The sequence below is a fragment of the Diaphorina citri genome, unplaced genomic scaffold, assembly GCF_000475195.1.
Source record: "Diaphorina citri unplaced genomic scaffold, Diaci psyllid genome assembly version 1.1 scaffold1807, whole genome shotgun sequence".
Classification (NCBI taxonomy): domain Eukaryota; kingdom Metazoa; phylum Arthropoda; class Insecta; order Hemiptera; family Psyllidae; genus Diaphorina; species Diaphorina citri.
The window spans coordinates 22,243-48,282 of NW_007379233.1; the positions used below are offsets into that span (position 1 = coordinate 22,243).

Consider the following 26,040-nt stretch of genomic DNA (forward strand, 5'->3'; position numbering starts at 1 on the left):
TTCAATTATTTCAACTTTAATTTTGCAAGAAAAAGTTCTAGAAAACATATGAAAAGTTACGAATTACCAAGGCTATAATACCCCACTTGGGCCTTTTCATCCCTTGGTGGGAGTCGAATTCGGTCCCATACTACGAAAGAGGACAAAAAATTCCCTGCACAACTATTTCAATTCAATTATTTCAACTTTAATTTTGCAAGAAAAAGTTCTAGAAAACATATGAAAAGTTACGTAAAGGTTTTCCCCCTTTCCTTTCCGGGGAAAAAGATTGTTATGCAAGATCAAAACAATATTAGGAACTTCCGCGTGCTGCTATTTTTATTACCAAGGCTACAATACCCCACTTAGGCTTTTTCATCCCTTGGTGGGAGTCGAATTCGGTCCCATATGAGACTCCCATACTACGAAAGAGGATAAAAAATTCCCTGCACAACTAGGTATTTCAATTTTCAATTCAATTATTTCAACTTTACGAGTAATTTTGCAAGAAAAAGTTCTAGAAAACATATGAAAAGTTACGTAAAGGTTTTTCCCGTTTCCTTTCCGGGGAAAAAGATTGTTATGCAAGATCAAAACAATATTAGGAACTTCCGCGTGCTGCTATTTTACGATCATTAGGCGTAAAGTGTGATCAATCAACGACTGAGCAGCTGCTATTGCACGTTGAATGCACTATAGATATAGGTAGGTATTGGACTAGATAGTCAGCTCCCATGGCGTAGTGGTCACTGCGCTCGCCTTGCACGTGGGAGACCCGGGTTCGATTGCCGGCGGGGTCAAGAAATTTGTATCATGCAAATGGTTGATTCCGTGACTGGCTGTTGCGGGGCCCACTCAGCCTCGTGAGGAAAATGAGTAGCTATGTAATATAAATGCGCATAGCGACCGGTGCCAGCATGGTAGGTAATTGGAAGCTGGATTATTGCGATATATGTATTTGGAAAAATCCTACAATGCTGCAGTGAGCACCAAAGTTGTGATATAGTAACACAAAGAAAAGACATTTATTTATTCAATTCAGAATAAGTGCACGTGCAAAAACAAAAACAATCGTCTTTTATGTTTCAGATGATTGGGGTTATTGCCACCTTATCATTTAGCTGAGACATCTCCACAAGCTCCTCCATTGTTTCCACGATTTTATTATTATTCTTATTTTATAAAATTTTTGACAGTTGAATTAGATCCTTGTGGTAAATTGGAAATCAGTAAGACCAAATGTACAGAACGCAAGTGAGGTACCTACATTTACCTGGCTAAGTGAATGAGGTCCGTACACTTACCTAGCTAGGTACATATTAAGGTCCGATATTATCTACATATATTATGTTCACCAAGGTAATATAGTGTCACACAAAGCATTACATTGCTCATTATACCGGAATCTTGTATGTCACCCATCGGAATTTATCCGATCTGTGTAGGCTCAAGATCTTTTCCTGCACAATTACTCTCACCACTTACATTTTGATGCAGGCACCTTTAACCTTTAATCATCTTGGCTTGAGAAGGATTCTTTTTATCTAAATCTAATATATAAAAATCTGGTGTGAACATCACACGACTTTCCTTATCCTATTAAATGATGCTTATTTTTATGTTCTACTAGCTGAAGAAGTTTCATATATTTGTCAAGTGAAAACATAGTATCCATCATTTCAATATCTTCATCATGTTACTTGACGTTCTATCTCGTTTCCAGAAGACAGTCACTTGGTCGAACAGTAATAAATTAATAATAGTCATGCCAATGATAACGATACGGACTTCGGAGATAAGGGAAACTCTTCCGATCTAGAGAGAGGGAGGGAGGGAGAGGGAGAGAGAGAGAGAGAGAGAGAGAGGTGGATATATTCTTAGAGGAAAAATAAATATCTACCTAGGTACCTACCTAATTGAGTTGACAATCTGCATTCTGCATCCATTGTTCAGCATAAAAACTCGATTAGCGAATGAAAAAAAAAAAAAAAAAAAATCTTATGTAAAAATTTCCCCCTTTCAAATGGTAGAGAAAGAGAAAGAGAGAGTTGAGACTGTTGAGGGAAAGAAAGAGAGAGACAGAGAGTCCTTCAAACGAAGGATAAAATGCAGAGAAACAGATAAGGAAGCACAGAAAGAGCGAGAGAGAGAGAGAGAAGGAAATAGAGAGTTAAAGAAAGAGAGAGAGAGAAAGAGAAAGAGAGAGGAAGAGCGAGAGAGAAAGAAAGAAAGAGAGAGAGGAAGAGAAAGAGAGAGAGAGAGAGAGAGAGAGAAGCAAGCAAGGATAAAAAACATGGAAATCTTGCCATGTGATGTAACAATCAAGTGTTTTCCTCAGAGGGTCATTTCCTCAGACTATATAGTAATAGTACAAGTACAATGTACCTATGACATAACTATACTGCTATGAAGGTACCTACATCCTATTGCGTTGGACGGAAAACCAAAATTGGAAACTTTTTTTTATGTCTTTCTTACGTAAACACACCAATAATATTTGTGTTTTAACCATATACATAGGTAATATGTAGGTATTTTAACCATAATGTTGTGTGATTAATATTTTAAATAGCGCGGGGCAGTGAGAGAAATGATGAAGGCAATTTGTTCAGAAGGAACATGATTATTTGTCTGATGAATTTAGAAATGTGACCCACACATGATTATATTATGTATGTCGTACCCCCTATTCTCTGCATTTACCTAATACAGTAGAACCTGTTTAAGTGGGAATCCAAGGGACCGACAATTTTTTCCCACTCATCCAGGTTTCCCAGTTAAAAAGTGTCCCACTTAGAGAAGTTGCCATTTTCCTATTCCCACTTATAGAGGTAAATGTGGACACTGGTTTGGAGGAAGAGGAATATGCTATGCTTTCCTACAAATTCCCACTTACAGAGATCCCGCGGACCTAGGAAAATGGCAACCTTTCCCACTTACAGAGGCTTCGGACCGAGTATCTAGAAAAAGTCATTCCCGCTTATAGAGCCTCGATTTTCTCATTTAAACAGGTTTTTTAGTAAAAAATGAAGGGGCCACGATTTTTTCCCCAGTTATCCAGGTTTCCCACTTAGACAGGTTCGACTGTATTCCCCATATAATACGAGTAATATATGATGAGAAAACGTTTCCGTAAGCAAATAATGCATAAAATGGTTAACTAATTACCCTCATGTATTTCTTTACACCAATAATATTTGTGTTTTAACCATATACATAGGTAATATGTAGGTATTTTAACCATAATGTTGTGTGATTAATATTTTAAATAGCGCGGGGCAGTGAGAGAAATGATGAAGGCAATTTGTTCAGAAGGAACATGATTATTTGTCTGATGAATTTAGAAATGTGACCCACCCTACAGGGTGAATTGATAAGGGAACGATAAGAGTTCTGAGTTTAAACTCGACGATTTACTCTTGTGTTTGCCTCCAGTTTTCTTTCATCGTAAATCTTGAACGATTTGTCCGATTTTAATCAAAAGTAAAAGGAAAAAATGTTCACCAATAGGTAAACACATAAGAATGAAGAAAAATAACTCCCATTGAAATTTGGGCCCAATACCCCGATAGGGTCTTCGCTCCCCCCCCCCCCCGTTTAAACTCAACGATTTTCTCTTGTGTTTGCCTGCAGTTTTCTTTCATCGTAAATCTTGAACGATTTGTCCGATTTTAATCAAATGTAAAAGGAAAAACCACCGATAATATGTGTTTTAACCATACCTATGTACATATAATATGTATTTTAACCATACCTACATATAATATGTATTTTAACCATAATGTTGTGTGATTAATATTTTAACTAGCGCGGGGCAGTGAGAGAAATGATGAAGGCAATTTGTTCAGAAGGAACATGATTATTTGTCTGATGAATTTAGAAATGTGACCCACCCTACAGGGTGAATTGATAAGGGAACGAGTTCAAACTCGACGATTTTCTCTTGTGTTTGCCTGCAGTTTTCTTTCATCGTAAATCTTGAACGATTTGTCCGATTTTAATCAAATGTAAAAGGAAGAAAATGTTCACCATTTTTTTTTTTTGTTTTTGTTTTTTTTTTTTCCGTTAGCGTTAGATCATTAAAACAAGAAGTTCTCTGTTTCGAACGGTTAGTGCAGTTGTGTGTTGTCCGATTTTGATGAAATTTGCTCAGATTTTGGACCGGATCAGGCCTTTGGTGGCTCTACAAGGGTCTTTTTTTTTTCTTGGTGAGTTCTAGAGTTTACTGAACTACTAGTTAAAGAAGTTCTGATCTTCATGCTTCACCACAAGTCATTCACTACTTCAGATCCTCCCTGTATATCAGAACTCTGCCTGCACCACCCTGGCGACATTACACATTCCATCTGCTCCAACGCAAACTCAGACCACGTCCGGCGAAGTCGAAAAAATGCATCTGGCATCTCCAAACTGAAAAGAATTCCACGGTGAAAAATTTTCGTCAGTTGAAATCTTGATTCCAAGCGACAAGTATCTTAAGAGCGTGATAGTTTTGTTGTTTAAGAAAAATTTTCGACGATTTTTTTCATTTACAAAAATTTCACGCGTTGTTTTTTTCGCAAAAGAATATTTTTGAGTATTTTGCTGTCTGAATTTTTTTGGCAATTTTTTGTGAGCATTGAATTTTCTGTTGCTGAACTCATTGAAGAATTGAACAATTTCTGTGAAAATTCAACATTGTCTTCCAGTTTTAATTATTCAAATAATAAAATAAAAACAGTTTACTCCTAAGTGTTTCTTCCAACCAGTTCGAAACACCTGCATTATGGTCAATGTTTCACCCAGCTATAAATCTGTTGCATCAGGTTTCGTGATTATTTGAAGAAAGAAACCCCGCAGTGGTTTATTCGTTTCAACCCGGTGTCTCAATCAACTCATCAAAATTCTCAACCAAGAGGACAAACACTTCTCCTTTTTCCTGAAGAACTGGATTCGTAAAACTTTGGTAAGTCTGGATTTCTGTGTTAATTTCTGATATTTTCTGTGTTAATGTTTGTGTTTCAAGCTGAATCCACTGTCCACACCTAGTCAATCAACCGTCGATCGACTAGGTGTGAACACAGCTTTATGCCTATGTAACTTTTTTTAATGAAAAGAATTTTAACTGTGATGATAAGTAGGATGAATGCTTGTCACAAATGTCGTTCCTCGAATACGTCTTGATAAATTTTCCGAGTTGACTTGGACTCGAACCACCAACCAACCGATCTCCAGATCAAAAGTCCACCGCACTAACTTCTACACCTCTGAGGTTACTCACATTAAATATATGAAAAGGCTCATTTCAAAATCAATCAGACAGTTGAGCAAGTTGGACAGTTGAGATTCGACTTTCAACAATAGAAAATCTGGTAAACTTTCGATAATACTCAGATTCCCATCATCAAACCAATATGTTAAGAGAAGGATGTAAAAATCGGACTTTGGCTCCTCAAAATTTACATGGATGTTAGGTGATATTGTTCCTTAGGCGATGATAAAAGGTAGGTACTAGGTACCTATAATTTATTATTTTCTTTCATCCTACGTTTGGCGAAATGTCACGTTGCCAATTTTCTGGTTCCGGATTTCTGACTCAGAGAAATGCGAAATATTTTTATCAATACCTCCCTATTGTAGGTACATACCTATGTATACCTATTTATCTATCTATTCTCGACTACCTAGGTACTTCTCAGCTAGGTCTATTAATAAAGACAGGCACCTATAAATCTTTCACCACTATTACCTGTGACAAGAAGCGTCTTTGTAGCATGAGTATTGAGTAGGCATTTGTACAGCGATGCTACCTATTCGTGCTTCGATAGGTATAGGTACTTCTCAGCTAGGTCTATTAATAAAGACAGGCACCTATAAATCTTTCACCACTATTTTACCTGTGACAAGAAGCGTCTTTGTAGCATGAGTATTGAGTAGGCATTTGTACAGCGATGCTACCTATTTGTGCTTCGATTGAAATTTCTGGAATTTCTAGAAAACTTAGGATTGAATCTGAGTCAATGAAGAGTTGAGTCAGAGGATGAGTGAAAAGAACAGCTGTTTCAACGAGGATAGATGTTTCACCGTCGTTTTTATTTCGTAGTAATGAAACAACTGCAATATCAGACTCGTGTGTTCTGCGTCGTACCATACTCATCCCGTAGTGTGTCCCTCATCAGATAGGCGAGGACGCAATACATAATTATGTTAGTAATGAAACAACTGCTATATCAGACTCGTGTGTTCTGCGTCGTACCATACTCATCCCGTAGTATGTCCCTCATCAGATAGGCGAGGACGCAATACATAATTATGTACTTCCAAATTAGGTGCTGGATCAACACGAGAACACCAGACAGCAAACCCGTTGAAATATTTGCAATCGAAAAACGAGTAGAAAAACGATTTACCTGTCCCGCTAACCCTATTCCCAAGTTCATTGTGGACATAGTTACCAGAAGGGTTAAAGTGGCGAAATATTATTCAGGTCATAGAGTTGAGTATGCAGGTCAGAATCTATCAAAAACGATTTACCTGTCCCGCTAACCCTATTCCTAAGTTCATTGTGGACATAGTTACCAGAAGGGTTAAAGTGGCGAAATATTATTCAGGTCATAGAGTTGAGTATGCAGGTCAGAATCTATGAGCCGAGACCTTTGTTCAAGCAGGTCTGGTTTTCTGGTAATTTTACCTTAGTGGTCGATTGAGTGAATTGTAGAACTCACTGCGAAAAGTAAAAAAAAAGTCGCTACACCTCCTCCCCTCCCAAGGCCCTTCTTTAGACACTGAATAGCACGTGAGAGCTCCCTCGGGATTTCAAAACTCAAGTTCGAGGTAACCGGAAAAACACCTAAAACAATAGAACATCATGTTTCTCGACCACAAAAGAAATTTAAGTGCGAAAAAAATAGATTTTAAAACTCGTGGGTTTTTTTTTTTTTTCCTGGTTTACTTGTCGTTGTTTTATCTCTTTGCGCTCTGCACTTCACTCTATACTCTCTACAGTTTAATGTGGACGCGTGTTTCTCACATTCAAACTATTAAACATTCCACGAGACGAAATAAATCTTTGTTACGATCAAGAGGAACAACAATAAAATAATAGATCAGTTGCGCTTACTTGGGTCATGTTTCAAAGTCATAGAGCAGAAAAAATGAGGACCAACGGAATTTTTCTTTTTCTGATCTTAAGAGCGTGATAGTTTTGTTGTTTAAGAAAAATTTTTGACGATTTTTTTCATTTACAAAAATTTCACGCGTTGTTTTTTTCGCAAAAGAAGATTTTTGAGTATTTTGCTGTCTGAATTTTTTTGGCAATTTTTTGTGAACATTGAATTTTCTGTTGCTGCACTCATTGAAGAATTGAACAATTTCTGTGAAAATTGAACATTGTCTTCCAGTTTTAATTATTCAAATAATAAAATAAAAACAGTTAACTCCTAAGTGTTTCTCCCAACCAGTTCGAAACACCTGCATTATGGTCAATGTTTCACTCAGCTATGAATCTGTTGCATCAGGTTTCGTGATTATTTGAAGAAAGAAACCCCGCAGAGGTTTGTTTGTTTCAACCCGGTGTCTCAATCAACTCATCAAAATTCTCAACCAAGAGGACAAACACTTTTCCTTTTTCCTGAAGAACTGGATTCGTAAAACTTTGGTAAGTCTGGATTTCTGAGATTTTCTGTGTTAGATAATGTTTGTGTTTCAAGCTGAATCCACACCTAGTCAATCAACCGTCGATGGACTAGGTGTGAACACAGCTTTATGCCTATGTAACATTTTTTAATGAAAGGAATTTTAACTGTGATGATAAGTAGGATGAATGCTTGTCACAAATGTCGTTCCTCGAATACTTCTCGATAAATTTTCCGAGTTGACTTGGACTCGAACCACCAACCAACCGATCTCCAGATCCAAAGTCCACCGCACTAACTTCTACACCTCTGAGGTTACTCACATTTAATATATGAAAAGGCTCATTTCAAAATCAATCAGACAGTTGATCAAGTTGGACAGTTGAGATTCGACTTTCAACAATAGAAAATCTGGTAAACTTTCGATAATACTCAGATTCCCATCATCAAACCAATATGTTAAGAGAAGGATGTAAAAATCGGACTTTGGCTCCTCAAAATTTATATGGATGTTAGGTGATATTGCTCCTTAGGCGATGATAAAAGGTAGGTACTAGGTAGGTACCTATAATTTATTATTATCTTTCATCCTACGTTTGGCGAAATGTCACGTTGCCAATTTTCTGGTTCCGGATTTCTGACTCAGAGAAATGCGAAATATTTTTATCAATACCTCCCTATTGTAGGTACCTACATACCTATGTATACCTATTTATCTATCTATTCTCGACTACCTAGGTACTTCTCAGCTAGGTCTATTAATAAAGACAGACACCTATAAATCTTTCACCACTATTACCTGTGACAAGAAGCGTCTTTGTAGCATGAGTATTGAGTAGGCATTTGTACAGCGATGCTACCTATTCGTGCTTCGATTGAAATTTCTGGAATTTCTAGAAAACTCAGGATTGAATCTGAGTCAATGAAGAGTTGAGTCAGAGGATGAGTGAAAAGAACAGCTGTTTCAACGAGGATAGATGTTTCACCGTCGTTTTTATTTCTTAGTAATGAAACAACTGCTATATCAGACTCGTGTGTTCTGCGTCGTACCATACTCATCCCGTAGTGTGTCCCTCATCAGATAGGCGAGGACGCAATACATAATTATGTACTTCCAAATTAGGTGCTGGATCAACACGAGAACACCAGACAGCAAACCCGTTGAAATATTTGCAATCGAAAAACGAGTAGCAAAAACGATTTACCTGTCCCGCTAACCCTATTCCTAAGTTCATTGTGGACATAGTTACCAGAAGGGTTAAAGTGGCGAAATATTATTCAGGTCATAGAGTTGAGTATGCAGGTCAGAATCTATGAGCCGAGACCTTTGTTCAAGCAGGTCTGGTTTTCTGGTAAAATTTTACCTTAGTGGTCGATTGAGTGAATTGTAGAACTCACTGCGAAAAAGTAAAAAAAAAGTCGCTACACCTCCTCCCCTCCCAAGGCCCTTCTTTAGAGACTGAACGCACGTGAGAGCTCCCTCGGGATTTCATTCTGCTCCTTTACGGTGGGACAGACTCCTAAAAGTTAGAGCACCATTTTCTCGACCCCAGTACATTCACCGTTTGGTTCTTGCACTCCGCTAAGAAAAAAAAAAAAAAAAAAATGGATTTTAAAACTCGTGGGTAGGTAATTTAAAAATTTCATAAATCTATTCAATTTTTTTCCTGGTTTACTTGTCGTTGTTTTATCTCTTTGCGCTCTGCAGTTCACTCTACTCTCTACAGTTTTATGTGGACGCGTGTTTCTCACATTCAAACTATTAAACATTCCGCGAGACGAAATAAATCTTTGTTACGATCAAGAGGGACAACAATAAAATAATTATAATGATAATAATTACCAGGTAGCTGATATCGGTCAAAAGGTAATCTAGCTGTCAAGTGAATCAAACATTCAAATATTGAACGAAAAAAGTTGACGAAAGAACGAAATTTGACAATGTTTCTTCTATAGGAACTGTCGATCTTGGTAGGTATATTTGTACCTTCTTACCTAACGGGTTAAATTCGACCAAAAGAATGCCTTTCAGACATTCAGGCCATTAAAAAATCTTCCCAATTCACAAAAAATATGCCCTCCTATGTACATTCACTTCTCATCGCCAAGCCTAGCGTCGCCAAGAACCGAAAGGTCTGATTTTCTGGCAAATTATTTCACACCATCCATCTGCCAAGATATTTTTCTTACATTTTTTTTTTCTATGTCGATCGACTAGGTGTGAACACAGCTTTATGCCTATGTAACATTTTTTAATGAAAGGAAATTTAACTGTGATGATAAGTAGGATAAATGCTTGTCACAAATGTCGTTCCTCGAATACTTCTCGATAAATTTTCCGAGTTGACTTGGACTCGAACCACCAACCAACCGATCTCCCATATGTATTTTTCCAAACACATTAGGTACAAGCGGCATCTCCACTAGAAAATCTAGAAATCAGTTTTGTACCAAAATGAGAATGAATGGAGCAGGTTGTACAATGTACATGTTCGAAGTTTTTACATTTATTCGACGATTTATATTTTATTTATTTACATAGTTTGCATATCTATCAATGTGTTGATCTCCCGTTTGTTTCATTCATTACAACTCTTGTTAAAAGTTTTACATTTTTTATGAAATTTGGCAAATCACATAATTATGAAGGTTTTTTGATCCAATCTAGGCATCTTTTTTCTGCCCCATTTTTGTGCCTTTTCTGAGTGGATACTTATCGAAATGTAGGAATTTATTTTCGGATGTATGAATTTATTTTCCGAATGTATGAATTTATTTTCGGAATGTAGGAATTTATTTTCTGCTTCTATCTACACCTTGCCTCACTCTATCATAAATTGTGTTGCAATATGGTCCAAGGTATTTTTGTCGATATTTTATGTAATATCACGACTTCTACGCGATTATTCGGCCGGTATTTTTTGAGTACATGCATGTACAACTTGTGAATTGTTCCAAAATGGAGTGGTTAACATGAGGTTAACTTGGGGTTAACATGAATCCTGTTCGTGCTTTCGTGGTTTCTACGTACTTGTGTTGAGTGTAAGTCTGTATTATGTTGTAGGTATGATGAAATAACATGCTTCTATACGCACATCCATGGATGCCTTGGGGGGTATTTTACTGTTCATAACTAAAAGAAGTAGAAAGAAGAAAAACAAGAAGAAGAAGAAGAAGAAGAAGAAGAAGAAGAAAAGATTGAGTCACAACATGACCATTCGCATCGAAATAAAAATCTAACGCATTAATATCATTAAAATGTTCATAACAAAAATAATAATATGAAGAATGTCTTTCACAGAAGAAAAAACAAGAAGAAAACGTATCAAACTAACATTTTCGAATAAAAATATGTGTAATAAAAAAATGTCAAAATCCTAAAAATAAACTTCCATTTCGCGTGGCAAAATATGAAATTCGTGGTCGAATTTACCTACATAGGATTAGGTCGATAGGAAATAAGCAATGTTCGTTCAAATTAACCGGACATTGTTCATACAACATTTGGGCTGGCACCGGTCGCTATGCGCATTTACATGTCATAGCTACTCATTTTCCTCACGAGGCTGAGTAGGCCCCACAACAGCCAGTCACGGAATCAATCATTTGCATGATACAAATTTCTTGAGTTTGAGTACATGCATGTACAACTTGTGAATTGTTCCAAAATGGAGTGGTTAACATGAGTTTAACTTGGGGTTAACATGAAGCCTGTTCGTGCTTTCGTGGTTTCTACGTACTTGTGTTGAGTGTAAGTCTGTATTATGTTGTGTGATGAAATAACATGCTTCTATACGCACATCCGTGAATGCCTTTGGGGGTATTTTACTGTTCATAACTAAAAGAAGTAGAAAGAAGAAAAACAAGAAGAAGAAAAGATTGAGTCACAACATGACCATTCGCATCGAAATAAAAATCTAACGCATTAATACCATCAAAATGTTCATACAAAAAAAAAATAATATGAAGAATGTCTTTCACAGAAGAAAAAACAAGAAGAAAACGTATCAAAATAACATTTTCGAATAAAAATATGTGTAATAAAAAAATGTCAAAATCCTAAAAATAAACTTCCATTTCGCGTGGCAAAATATGAAATTCATTAGGACAAGATATAAAATGCCATTATAACCATATAACAGAGGTATAATACTGTTATAACATACGTATAAGTAACTAGATGTTATAATATGACAATCTTATGAATAACATGTCTCAAATTTAATTAAAAGTGTGCTTGTTTAACCTTGACAATGGGGGAAACCTATAGGACATATTGCCCATTGACGAAATGGCTTTAACATGTTTACAAGAAATGAAAACAGCAAAAATAAATTTTAATAACAACAATGTAATCTTTCATGATGTTCAAAAAGACATTGACAGACGTAAGTCTGTGGTTTTTAATAATAGAGAAATCAGAATGTGATTTCCTTACATATTTTTTGTATGTTCAAGTAAGCAATAAGGAAATTCAGTCGAAGAAACAAACAAGATTCTAAAAATATATATGATGTTCAAAAAGACATTGACAGACGTAAGTCTGTGGTTTTTAATAATAGAGAAATCAGAATGTGATTTCCTTACATATTTTTTGTCATGATGTTCAAAAAGACACTGACAGACGTAAGTCTGTGGTTTTCAATAATAGAGAAATCGGAATGTGATTTCCTTACATATTTTTTGTGTGTTCAAGTAAGCAATAAGGAAATTCAGTCGAAGAAACAAACAAGATTCTAAAAATATACAGAAACTACAATATCTGAGTAAAATAATGAAGACCTTTTAATGTAAGACTGTTAAGAGTCAATCCTTCATTTCCTATGCTTAAGATGGGATGTAAAACAGAGAAAGGGGAAGGTTGAAAAAGGGAAAAGTTAAGATGGATTGACAACGTGACCCAAGATTTGAGGACTATATATGGACACAAGAGGATGGAGTAACCTCGTGAAGGACAGACATGCTTGGAGACAAACTGAGGAGGCTAAAGCTCACAATGGGCTATCATTTCCTATGCTTAAGATGGGATGTAAACAGAGAAAGGGGAAGGTTGAAAAAGGGAAAAGTTAACATGGATTGACAACGTGACCCAAGATTTGAGGACTATATGGACACAAGAGGATGGAGTAACCTCGTGAAGGACAGACATGCTTGGAGACAAACTGAGGAGGCTAAAGCTCACAATGGGCTATTATTTCCTATGCTTAAAATGGGATGTAAAACAGAGAACAGGGGAAGGTTGAAAAAGGGAAAAGTTAAGATGGATTGACAACGTGACCCAAGATTTGAGGACTATGGACACAAGAGGATGGAGTAACCTCGTGAAGGACAGGACATGCTTGGAGACAAACTGAGGAGGCTAAAGCTCACAATGGGCTATAGCGCCAGATGGTACTTTGTTTCAGTGGTAGGTATTCAAAAGAAAAGTTTTTAATAAACGTCAATTTCTTTCAAGAAGTGAAAGAAGAAAAGAAAAGGAAACTCAAAGAAAAACAAAAACAAGAGTAGGTACATAATTAAAAAACCAAGAATGTTACGTAACAAAATTTGATACTTTTTTATCTATCCAATTTAGTTACCTACGTCAAATTAAATATGACTTACGTCAGAGTGGAAGCCGTCAACAAAAAGATAACTCTGTCTAAATAGGTATAGAACATAAATAAAGATACCTATGTACCTAGAATACCTACTTATTGATAATAATACATAATATGTTTTTACATCACTTCCGTTTCTTGTGGGTTTGCAATTACTTTCCATATATAAAAAAAATGCAGATTCCTAATTTGTGAAATTTGTAGGTAATTTGCACGATGAACGTCAGTTTTTTGTGATCCAGAGAATTTATGTGTAGATTTTAATTTAATTTATATCATTATAATTAAATAGCCTAATGAGAATGTACGATTGATTATAAATAGGATTTAAATACCAAAATACCTCTATTAGATACCAAAATAAATCACACTACAAATTTTTGGAACCTCCTCTTCCTTCTCCTCCTCCCTCAGTGGAACAGAAATAGATATGTGAGCTACATATAAGTATTAATGAGCAAGTATATTTTTAGACACAGCCTAATGAGAATGTATGATTATAAATAGGATTTAAATACCAAAATAGGTACCTCTATTAGATACCAAAATAAATCACACTACAAATATTTGGAACCTCCTCTTCCTCTTCCTTCTCCTCCTCCCTCAGTGGAACAGAAATAGATATGTGAGCTACATATAAGTATTAATGAGCAAGTATATTTTTAGACATTCAAAATAACTCGATGATACCTATACTCTTACGTGTGATAATACTGGAGAGAGAGAGAGAGAGAGAGAGAGAGAGAGAGAGAGAGAGAGAGAGAGAGAGAGAGAGAGAGAGAGAGAGAGGAAAAATGAGGAAGAGAGAAAAGGAGAACGAGAGGGAGGTAGAGAACTAGAGAGTGCAAAAATAAAGGAGAGGAAGAAGGAGAGAGAGAGAGAGAAAAGGAGGGAGATAAAGAAATGAAGAGAGAAGGACTTTTATAAAATGTGCGAATAAGTGTATTGGTTATATGTATGTAATGCTACAATATTGATATTCAATATTCTCTCTTTTTAATGTAATGCTACCTATTTAGAAGACAAAATCGTCTTTATCACATTTAAAATTTCACCTGTAATTAAAATATCAAAACAGGAACCGGAGGACTATTCCATTAAAAACTTCCCAGACTTCGTAATAAAAAGTCCCGACTTCATAAAATTCCAGACGAAAAAATCTAAATTCCTAAAAATGTAAAAATAGATAATACATGACTGTACAAGTGTACATGTACATACATATTATAATAAAGGAGAACAGACATTCTGTGCTTTTTTTGACATCACAATTTAGAAATTCCTACTAACACAATTTTTATAAAATGGGAATGTGAGAGGGAGGATTGTGTTCAGGATCCATGTCCAAGTAAAATGGCTGTCTAGCTTATTTCTTTGTTTGGAACTTTTACAACTTGCGTAAAAAAATTAACAAAACAACCCTCCTCACCGCTTTATTCCACTAAACTTTCTACTAGCTTCCTACCGAAAATCCTCCCAAAATGATCAAGTCTGAGACAATATCCAACCAAAAGAAGAAGAGGAAGTGGTTTTTAATAAAAACTAACGAAAAATTGTAAAAAAAAAAAGAAAAATAGAAACAACGAGAGAAGAATTTGGGACATTTAATACCCTGAATTATTTCCTTGCAATAGGATTTTACTGAGAAACTGAGTCAACAAACTCTTTATTATCTTTTATGAAAGGATGAAGAAGAATAAAAGGAGGAAGAGAAGAAGAACACAAAGAGAAGGTGAAGAACAAGAAGATGAAGAGAAAAGAGAAGAAGAAATAAATATGTAATGATATTGATGTTGACAAGTTTAAAGAGCTCTGAACAATAAGCTCCCTATAAAATCAGTTTTTGTTCATCTTCTTCTTCTTCTTCTTCTTCTTCTTCTTCTTCTTCTTCTTCTTCTTCTTCTTCTCTTATGATAAACTTGTCAGCCACAAACATTTTGTAGTTAAAACTTGGATCTCGGTTCGTTCATTCGATTAATTTTTCTATTTTGTGTTCAACTAATGTTTCAGACAAGCATGAAGACGGAAGAAAATTGTAAAGAAAAAAGAAAAATAGAAACAACGAGAGAAGAATTTGGGCCATTTAATACCCTGAATTATTTCCTTGCAAGAGGATTTTACTGAGAAACTGAGTCAACAAACTCTTTATTATCTTTTACGAAAGGATGAAGAAGAATAAAAGGAGGAAGAGAAGAAGAACAAAAAGAGAAGGTGAAGAAAAAAGAGAAGAAGAGAAAAGAGAAGAAGAAATAAATAATGATATTGATGTTGACAAGTTTAAAGAGCTCTGTACAATAAGCTCCCTATAAAATCAGTTTTTGTTCATCTTCTTCTTCTTCTTCTTCTTCTTCTTATGATAAACTTGTCAGCCAAAAACATTTTATAGTTAAAACTTAGATCTCGGTTCGTTCATTCGATTAATTTTTCTATTTTGTGTTCAATTAATGTTTCAGACAAGCATGAAGACGGAAGACTTGTCCAAAGTTAGAATAGCTGTTCTCGGGAAAGTCAACGTGGGCAAAAGTGGTAAGTTGAGTTATTATATTTAGCAGTTATGAGGTACTATTCTTAGTAGTTACGAAGCCTATACCGATGCCTATATTAAAAACAGCAAGGAAAAGAGTTTTGTTAAAAATAATTGGAAAAAGATGAATTAAAAATAATAAACCCCACCCGTGCTTAGCCACATGGTGCAACGGTTGGCGGTATTTTGACAGCTTTTTGGCGATTTTCGACATAATACAATAGGATTAGGAAAGTCGTGTGATGTTCACACCCGATATTTTTTTTTTTTTTCTTTTCGTTTGATGATTGCAAACAAAAAGCTATTGGATGAAATACCAACAATATGTATTATTGTATTACGAATACTAAAGTTATTTGATGATTTTGTGTTGCCAATGGTTGAAGTTATTTGATGATTATGTGTTACACATAGTATGATTTCAATTTGTATGCTTGCGTGTATGAATTATGAGATGAGTATGCTTGTATGAAAAACAGTGTATGACTGAATATCTGAAAAATGATACGTCACACTAGTGCAAGTCAAAGTTACAGAGTCACGCGTTGAAATGTCACCAAAAAGAATATTATCAAACCATCCCCTTAGGCCCTACTCTCGGTCCCACTCAGACTGAGTGAGGTTGATGTGAGGAGGGTAGCTTGTCGACAAAACAGAGTCACGCGTTGAAATGTCACCAAAAATATTTTTTTCTTTTTTTAAAGAGGTTTGAAAGAGGGAACTGTAACTGCTATGGTCTTATCGTCCCGAAATCGAAGAGAGAAAGAAGACAGGATAGGTCGACAAATGAAGGGTAAAACACACGTCGGCGTCGCGAGAAAATGTATCCATACAACAAAGCGGGTAAACAAACTTCAGAAAAAGGAAAGTACGACTTATCTAAGCCCAAAATTAATAACATACCTAGGTGTCTAGGTACAGGTGGTTTACGTAATCGGCGTCGCAAGAAAATGTTTCCATACAACAAAGCGGGGAAACAAACTTCAGAAAAAGGAAAGTACGACTTCTCTAAGCCCAAAATTAATAACATACCTAGGTGTCTATGTACAGGTGGTTTACGTATAGGTGGATTACAGAGCCCAAAATTAATAACGTACCTAGGTGTCTATGTACAGGTGGTTTACGTATAGGTGGATTACAGAGCTTAGTGTCTAATTTATCTCTACTTCTTGTTTCAGCTCTGACAGTTCGATACCTGACGCGGAGGTTCATAGGAGAATACAGATCTAATGCAGGTGAGTAGCAATAAGCAGAGCTTAATGTCTAATTTATTTCTACTTCTTGTTTCAGCTCTGACAGTTCGATACCTGACGCGGAGGTTCATAGGAGAATACAGATCTAATGCAGGTGAGTAGCAATAACTTTTCTGTGTTGGCAGCTAGGTTAACTTGCTAGTTGCCTTGGAGAATAGCGCGTCTTCCTTGTCACCACTGGCTCGCGGGTTTGATTCCTGCCCGGGACAGATTTTACCCTAAACACATAAGATTCGATTTTGGAACTGTCGGCTTTCTCCTATCCTGTCTTCCTTCTCTCTTCGCTTCCGGGACGATAAGTCCTCGTCAGTTACAGAGGGACCATGTCCTGTAAAAGAAAAGTATTACCTGCCCACCTAAAAATGACGTACTTTGAAACAAAATTACAGATTCATTTACCAGAGTAACCACTTGAATTTCTCAATCTTTTATTGCGAAAAAAATAAAAATAGAAAAAAAAGGGGGAAAACTTTCCATAATCTTGTTCAACTTTCTCCACTTGAGGCAAATTTAGAATGACATCTGTCTCGTAAGAAATTCGTTAATATTAACTTTTGCACCACAAGTTTTGACGAAAGAAAATGAGCCCCACGTGGTACAAGATTTCCACCTTCACAAATCCCACAGGTCAAAATTAAAAGCAGGGCCATTGACTATGAGGGGCTCATCCGGCCCTGTTCCTGGGCTTGGGCCACTCAAGGCACTCCGAACCAGGAGTTCTTAGCAGAAGGAAAATAATATAGGTACGCGAGTATCCAGTATTTTTATTCGTAAAACATTGGTGTAAAGACGTAAAACATTGTTGTAAAGACGTAAAACATTGGTGTAAAGACGTAAAACATTGTTGTAAAGACGTAAAACATTTGTTGTAAAGACGTAAAACATTGTTGTAAAGACGTAAAACATTGTTGTTATGATATAATGATTCATTTCACAAATTTTATAATGAATCATTAGATTTTAATAGCCGCCCTAAATGACATTCTATTTATGACGCTAAATGACAATTGGCATGACTTTATTTTGTGCTAAATGGTTATGGCAATTTTGGGCGCCTTTTTGCTTATTTTGATAGAAGTTAGAGCGAGAAGAACGTAGTTTCTCAAACCAATTATTGGAGAAATGAGAAAATAAAAACGTTCACGTGAATAGATCATGACTGCATATCATACAAATGAGCGTCAGCTGACAATGTCTTCGCTTCGTTTCATTTATGTTCATCGCTCAAGTTGTTATTTGCAATCCGATGTCCAAATTACCTCCCACTTCAGTCGAATATTTCACCCGGGCAGCTACAGAAATATATTTTTTGTATTAATAACTGCAACTACTTGGGTGAAACAAGATGAACGTTTCGTGCTCGTGAAATGGTCTCATGGTAGTGCAACGATTGACAGTGGTATAAAACCCTTGGCTGACCAAAACTCTTGGCTCTTATCTAAGTTGAAAATTGATAAATTGGACTAAACCAATTTCTGGCTGATTCGTCGGTTTCCAAAGATAAATCGTGACTCAAAGGGTAACGCCTTGTAAGCGCTAGATTGCGGATTCCATTCCCGCCATTCTAAACAGATGAGGTTCGTTCTCGGAACGGCTGGCTTTCTCCTATCCTGTCTTCCTTCTCTCTTCGCTTTCGGGACGATAGTTATGTATATGCTTTTACCACAAGAGTAGGTGGCCAAGGTGCCATTAAATTCATAACCGCCGTTCGAGATCCGTTAAACATAACGGTCGTTAATTTTTACGGTGAGAAATAATTCAAAGTAACGCCCCCACCACCCCGTTATGATGAATTCTCTTGAGGTATATAGGGAGGGATGGGTAAATTATTAGGCATAGGGAGGGCAGAGGGATGGGTAAATTATGTCCCGTGAGGTGAAAGGTGATTTGGACCGCGGAAAGCTTTGACATTAGTAGCTGACGGACCCTCGTCTTTACAGAACGGGGGGTTTCAATTGATTCATCTTATTACTCTCGATTGCCAAATGCCAACATCTTTGCGCCATCCTCATCGGAAGAAAACTTATTGTTTCCTGTTTCCGTCTTTATTCGTGGAAAATGGACAAGAATGCCAAAATGGACGATAATAAAATTGCTGAATAACAACTGTAGGTGGGGTCAATTTTTACTTGTGCATTTGTAGGTATCCAATATTAATACATGTCTACGTATTGGAACATATAGAAATTATTTCCAATATTTCACTGGTGCCACTCCAAAGACGCAAAATATTGCGGGCTTGTGTCGATGTCGTTACAAGTAATATAATATTGCAATGTATCGCATACCATTGCAGAATATACTGCATAGTATTGTAAAGTATCACATAATACTGCAAAATATACTGGGTCAACCACACAAATCACAACTCCGTGACTGCCTGGACTTGAATTTATTCACGCTACTAAAATAAATGTTACAAAATATACTGCATAGTATTGTAAAGTATTACATACTAATGCAAAATATACTGGGTCAACCACACAAATCACAACTCCGTGACTGCCTGGACTTGAATTTATTCACGCTACTAAAATAAATGTTACAGTTCACTGGTGCCACTCCAAAGACGCAAAATATTGTGGGCGTTACAAGTAATATAATATTGCAATGTATCGCATACCACTGCAAAATATACTGGGTCAACCACACAAATCACAATTCCGTGACTGCCTGGACTTGAATTTATTCACGCTACTAAAATAAATGTTACATCCAGTATATAATCGTACATAGAATACATAGATAATATCTAAAGAACATGGTAAATATTCGTATAAATGTCGTTAAAACAACAAAAAACACGAGATATCTTTGCCACGAGCGGAATTTCGAGCTGTGAAAAATAAAATGATTCCATGTGGATGGTCAAAACTGTTGTGAATGCTTTTTACTTTCCTCATCCTCTAATATGGAAAGGAATATATTCAACGACAAAATTTTTTATGGTCAGTTTTTTGTGCCAAAACACGTTTTGAGGTCCCTAGAGCTTAAATTCAATTTTTCAGAAATATCTCAAGAACAGTAAGACCTACAGACTTGAAATTTGGTACGAAACCCTCAAATGTGACAAGGATACAACAGGAAACTTTTGGTTAAGATCGGTGCAACGGTTGGCGGTATTTTGACAGCTTTATGGCGGTTTTCGACATAATACAATAGGATTAGGAAAGTCGTGTGATGTTCACACCAGATTTTTTTTTCTTTTTTTTCGTTTGATGATTGCAAACAAAAAGCTATTGATGAAATACCAACAATGTGTATTACGAATGCTCAAGTTATTTGATAATTTTGTGTTGCCAATGGGTGAAGTTATTTGATGATTATGTGTTACACATAGTATGATTTCAATTTGTGTGCTTGCGTGTATGAATTATGAGATGAGTATGCTTGTATGAAAAACAGTGTATGACTGAATATCTGAAAAATGATACGTCACACTAGTTTATGAGGTACTATTCTTAGTAGTTGGGAAGCTTATACTGATGCCTATATTAATCATGCAAGCGGAGGCCCGCGAAAGTCAAGAGTTCGAAGCGCTGCTATTTTTATTTGAATTTGAAGTTCACAAAAATAAAATATGTATAATCTATAATAATTCCTCTAACCTCTAAGTATTCACTTCCGAGTAAACAAGAACAATAACACTTTTTTAACGAGCTCCAGAGCCTATCAAAATATTTTGCCAATGGAACCATCTGGAAAAACAAACTACATACTTACGAAAAATCTTGACCTTATCATTCTCAAGTACTTACCTTTATCTTGAATCTTGACCTTATCATTCTCAAGTACTTACCTTTATCTTGAATCTTGGCCCATCTTACTTGTTTCCTCTTCCTTCATCTAGAAATCAAATGAGCCCCACGTGGTACAAGATTTCCACCTTCACAAATCTCACAGGTCTAAATTAAAAGCAGGGCCATCGACTATGGGGGGCTGATCCGGCCCTGTTTCTGGGTTCGGCCCTGTTTCTGGGTTCGGCCCTGTTCCTTGGCTTGGGCCACTCAAGGGTAGGCACTCCGAACCAGGAGTTCTTAGCAGAAGGAAAATGATATAGCTACGCGAGTATCCAGTATTCTTATTCGTAAAACATTGTTGTAAAGACGTAAAACATTGTTGTAAAGACGTAAAATATTGTTGTAAAGACGTAAAACATTGTTGTAAAGAGGTTCCCGCCAGCTTAGTTAGCTTGGAGGGTAGTTCGACTGCCTTGTGAGTTCTAGGTTGAGGGTTCGATTCTCGTTCGAGGCGGACTTTATCTCAAACAGATATGTCTCCTATCCTGTCTTCCTTCTCTCTTCGCTTAGATAAGAGTTACAGTCCCCTCTATCAAACCTCTTAAAAAGAGAGGGGCTGTTCGAGTTTGCACAAGAGCCCGGTTAGGTTATGACTGCCCCTGATTGAGTCAAAATAAAGGCAACCCGCAACACGAGACTAGAAAGCTTCCTCGTGTAGATACCATGCTGAGATAATAGTTGAAAAATTTGCTCTTGGGCAAAGGAGGCTGTTTTTAAATTCTCAAATAGTTTTGACAAAAAATTCCAACCCAAGATGGGATTAAACCCATGCCCTCCTATCTACCAGTCAAATGTGTTGACCACCATGGTACAGAAGTAGGTTAAACTAACAGACAGGTACTCACTTCTAGATTTTACTGCAACATCTGCAATCAAGTCTTCTAGTTTGGGTGTTTGGCCATTCTTCAGTTGTGTCTTGATGGATTCAATACACATCAATTTCACCTGATCACACCAGCCACTTCTATATTCTTATACCTATTTTATTTCTTTACCTGTCTATATTTTAGTTTTATTTTTATAAATAAAGTATTAAAAGAGTAGGTAATTGAAATTCTTTTCCCATTTTACAAGGGTCTTATTGGTGGAATGGTAATTCAGACATCTCCACGAATAGTATGTTGCGTGTTGCATAATCACGAAAATACACGGCATTCATACAAATTGCAAATTTAATCAAAAGTATTGATCCCCCCCCCATAATTTTTTATTGATTAGGTAATTAATTTAAGAAAAAAACGACTAGAGGTACCTACATATCTAGGTAAAGAGAGAGTAGAGGTCCCTATCAAAATTTTAAGCTGGATAGTGGATAATGAATATCAATTTATCAATATTGTGAAGATAAAACTCTTTTTACAATGAAATTGTATGAACGCCGTCCACTTTAATATTTATGCAATATGCAACAAATTGGTTATTAGTGGAGATATCACAGTAACTTACAGCATAACGTGTAGAAGAGGACGCTGTGTTTACGGACTGACCGTCACATCATCAGCTGGTGGTAGTAGGTATTATCATGTTGAATGATTTCTGATTTCAGATCTGCTCTATCGTCAGACAGTCACCATCAACAATTCTCCCCTGGAGGTTGAAATCATTGACGTGTCGGGAGAGACCGTAAGTATCTCTTGTCTTTATACCTTGGTTTCAATTTTGTCCTTGGTTAGTAGATATTAGGATGGGTTATAAAATCTGGCCAACCGCTTGCTTTTCCCGGCCTTCCTCGGGTTGGGTAAAATTAATGTGAGGACGCGGGTAGCTTGTTGCCGCTCGTTTGCCTTGTAAGTCACAGGTTCGATTCCTACCCGGTGCCAACTTTGTCCTCGAAAAATGAGGTTCGTTCTCGGGACGGCCGACTTCCTTCTATTCTGTTCTAAATAAAGTTCGTTCTAGGAACGACTGGCTTCCATGGCCGTTGTTACGGTTCCAACGCGACGGCCGACTTTCTTCTATCCTGCTCTCGTTCTCTTTTCCATTTTGGGACGATAGGATTTTTTTAAAGAGGTTTGACAGAGGGAACTGTAACTGCTATGGTCTTATCGTCCCGAAATCGAAGAGAGAAGGAAGACAGGATAGTGTTCTCTTTTCCATTTTGGGACGATAGGATTAGAAGAACTCAGTTGTTATTACTTCTTCCTGTTTGTGTTCACAGAGAGACTCATTTCCATCGGATCAGATATGCTGGGCAGATGGTTGTATTATTGTCTACTCACTCATAGACAAGGAATCGTTTGATTACGCCGTGTCCACACTACAGAATCTACAGAGGCATCGAGCTGTGAATAATGTACCTGTGATGCTGCTGGCTAACAAGTTGGATCTGGAACATTTGAGACAGGTAAGACAAAAGTAGTTCCTCTATCTAGGGTCAGGGCACTACTAATGGACTAAACTCACTTATCCCCCACAATAATACAAATGTGAAAAAAGGGCCAAGTTCCTATCCAAAAATGTCGGACTATAAAAGTGGTGAGATCAGAAAATTAAGGCCAAGTCTGCATTCCCAATTTTTCGTGTCTGCTGAAAATGCTGGATCTCAATTCCTTCGATAGGATTAGAAGATCTCAGTTGTTATTACTTCTTCCTGTATTTTTCACAGAGAGACTCATTTCCATCGGATCAGATATGCTGGGCAGATGGTTGTATTATTGTCTACTCACTCATAGACAAGGAATCGTTTGATTACGCCGTGTCCACACTACAGAATCTACAGAGGCATCGAGCTGTGAATAATGTACCTGTGATGCTACTAGCTAACAAGTTGGATCTGGAACATTTGAGACAGGTAAGACAAAAGTAGTCCTTCTATCTAGGGTCAGGGCACTACTAATGGACTAAACTCACTTAACGACTACCTCCTCTAGTAGAAAACTCTAAAAAAAAAACCATGTCGAAGGTATGGAAGAATATGTCCGTACTCTAACTTATGTAAGCGCTAGGTCGCGGGTTCGATACCCCTCTATCTAGGGTCAGGGCACTACTAATGGACTAAACTCACTTATCCCCCACAAAAACACAAATGTGAAAAAAGGGCCAAGTTCCTATCCAAAAATGTCGGCCTATAAAAGTGGTGAGATCAGAAAATTAATTAGGTAAGTTAGATACATTAGGGTAAATACATTTTTGGTTCTTACTGCCATTAGTAATTCCTTCTGGATTTTCAAGTTGAAGTGAAAATGTTTGGTAATTTCTAAGCATTCTACACTCAACATACAAATTATATCTTTTTCTCAGCACTTGGAGTGGAAATTAACCAGTGGACAGTAAGATAAGAAGTCCTTCATGGAATAAGGAATACCAATACCCCCACTTTTAACTGGAACACTTACCTGAGTGTCCTGAAGGATTTCGAATTCTTTACTTTTTTTAATATCATTTTCACATTAAAATTGTGGTTTATAAACCACATCATCCAGGAAATGCTACGAGCTACTGTAGACTAGGGAATACGGAATAGTAAACTGCCTTCATAGGGTAGATCTAGGCATTCTAGGCTTTGGGGAAATTTCTGGGTTATCAAAAGCCATGTTCAAACACAATTACTTACACTTCTACATTTCCACTCATATTCTCCACTACATATATCATGTTTGGATCTCTCTCCATGATTATTTACTGAAAATGAAAATGTAGGTAGGTAAGTTAGATACATGTTCATATGATACATTAGGGTAAATACATTTTTGGTTCTTACTGCCATTAGTAATTCCTCCTCGATTTTCAGGTTGAAGTGAAAATGTTTGGTAATTTCTAAGCATTCTACACTCAACAAACAAATTATATCTTTTTCTCAGCACTTGGAGTGGAAATTAACCAATGGAGAGTAAGATAAGAAGTCCTTCATGGAATAAGGAATACCAATACCCCCACTTTTAACTGGAACACTTACCTGAGTGTCCTGAAGGATTTCACTGTAGGCTGAACTTTCTTTACTTGGAATGAGGAGATTTAAAAATGATGGATTGTTTTTTTGAAGAGCTTGAATTTGATTGTCTTCAGTTTTCCCACAACACAAGAGCTTCTAGATCCAGTTAAAATAAAAGACTTTCAAGAAAATTAAAAAAAAAAAAAAATCACTTCAAAGAATTTTCAAAATGTTCTCAAGTTACTCAAGTAGGTACTCAATTTACCTTTTGGTTAAATTTTCGGCTCCCGTGAACGACCGACATTTTCCGTTGCCGTCATTTTCCACCAATGAGATTCGAGTATTTTAGGCGTATTTTCATTTAAAAAATACGCTCTTCTTTTTTCTACCCTCTTTTCCCACCCCTTTCAAATTTTTTATTTCTATTTTCTTGGTGTTTTTGATTTTTGCTAAATTTGCAAAATTTTAAAAGGAAAGGTAGAAACACCTCTCACCTCTTTTCCTCCTGACTCGCCTGAGTTCTGAACAGAAATAACAAATAAAAGTACTTGAACAGTTGAGAACATCCTCGTAGTTACCCTCAACTCTTGACTTGAGATATGTAGCAGTGATATCACACATCCCTAGTAAGCTAAACTTTTTCTTCCTGTGTCAGTATTTTCCTTTCCAATCAATTTCTACTTGCAGTGCAGAAGCTCTTCTACTTATGGATATAGCATGAATTCCATGGTAAGCATTGAGTTTCCTAATTTTATTTATCTAAAAAAATATACAGGTGTATCTGTTACTCCTAATTCTACAGTTTCATGTTAGAATCCACTTTGCACCCCTGAGAAAACACAAAGTTATGGGTGTATCTGTTACTCCTAATTCTACAGTTTCATGTTAGAATCCACTTTGCACCCCTGAGAAAACACAAAGTTATGAATGTCCCGTATTGTCCAGAAATAGACCAACATGAAGTCATGAGACCTCATCTCTACCTGGCTATGCAATAGTCACGTTGAATAATTATAACTTGTTATATTTCTCTACACTTGTGTTTATTTATTATTTTTGTATTTCAGTATCACTGATTGATATCCTCCTTGACTGATACCATATAATCTCTGAAAATATCAACAATGGACCAAAAGCTCATGTATACGTTCCGTGGATGGATTGCCTTTGTTGCATTCATGGACTTAGGATGTTAGGGCGGTCTCTTCCTGATCCCTTGTGTGCCGCGTCCATTTTAATTTAGGACTATTGCACTGCTAAGCAATATGCAACAAATTGGTTATTAGTGGAGATATCACAGTAACTTACAGCATATGGTGGGTCCAGACTTGTGCAATGCAACGTGCAAAGCATTTACATTGCACGTTGCACGTAAAATCAAATCTGACGAATGCGAACGT

At 36.6% G+C, this 26,040-nt stretch overlaps 1 protein-coding gene and 2 long non-coding RNA genes across 6 annotated transcripts; 2 read left to right on the top strand and 1 right to left on the bottom strand.

Moving 5' to 3' along the window:
• The first annotated feature begins 4,408 nt into the window (after positions 1-4,408).
• On the top strand, positions 4,409-23,173 carry LOC103517311 (ras-related and estrogen-regulated growth inhibitor-like). 4 transcript variants are annotated; one of them, XM_026829449.1, is made up of 5 exons: positions 4,409-4,924; positions 15,646-15,718; positions 16,895-16,951; positions 22,316-22,392; positions 22,928-23,173. In XM_026829449.1, the coding sequence occupies exons 2-5, from the start codon at positions 15,652-15,654 to the stop codon at positions 23,126-23,128; spliced, it is 402 nt and encodes a 133-aa protein (XP_026685250.1). In that variant the 5' UTR covers positions 4,409-4,924; positions 15,646-15,651; the 3' UTR covers positions 23,129-23,173. The 4 variants fall into 4 exon arrangements, with proteins under 4 accessions (XP_026685250.1, XP_026685249.1, XP_026685247.1 ...); XM_026829448.1 differs by lacking the exon at positions 16,895-16,951 and adding an exon at positions 17,007-17,063; XM_026829446.1 differs by lacking the exon at positions 4,409-4,924 and adding an exon at positions 7,151-7,615.
• Positions 23,174-24,331: 1,158 nt separating this feature from the next.
• LOC113470754 lies at positions 24,332-24,895 on the bottom strand. Its single transcript, XR_003393697.1, has 2 exons — positions 24,665-24,895; positions 24,332-24,390 (listed from the first exon to the last, which is right to left on the bottom strand). It is a non-coding gene; the product is annotated as an uncharacterized LOC113470754 (long non-coding RNA).
• A 176-nt stretch (positions 24,896-25,071) lies between these two features.
• LOC113470755 lies at positions 25,072-25,741 on the top strand. The gene is made up of 2 exons (XR_003393698.1): positions 25,072-25,369; positions 25,708-25,741. It is a non-coding gene; the product is annotated as an uncharacterized LOC113470755 (long non-coding RNA).
• The last annotated feature ends 299 nt before the right edge of the window (positions 25,742-26,040 follow it).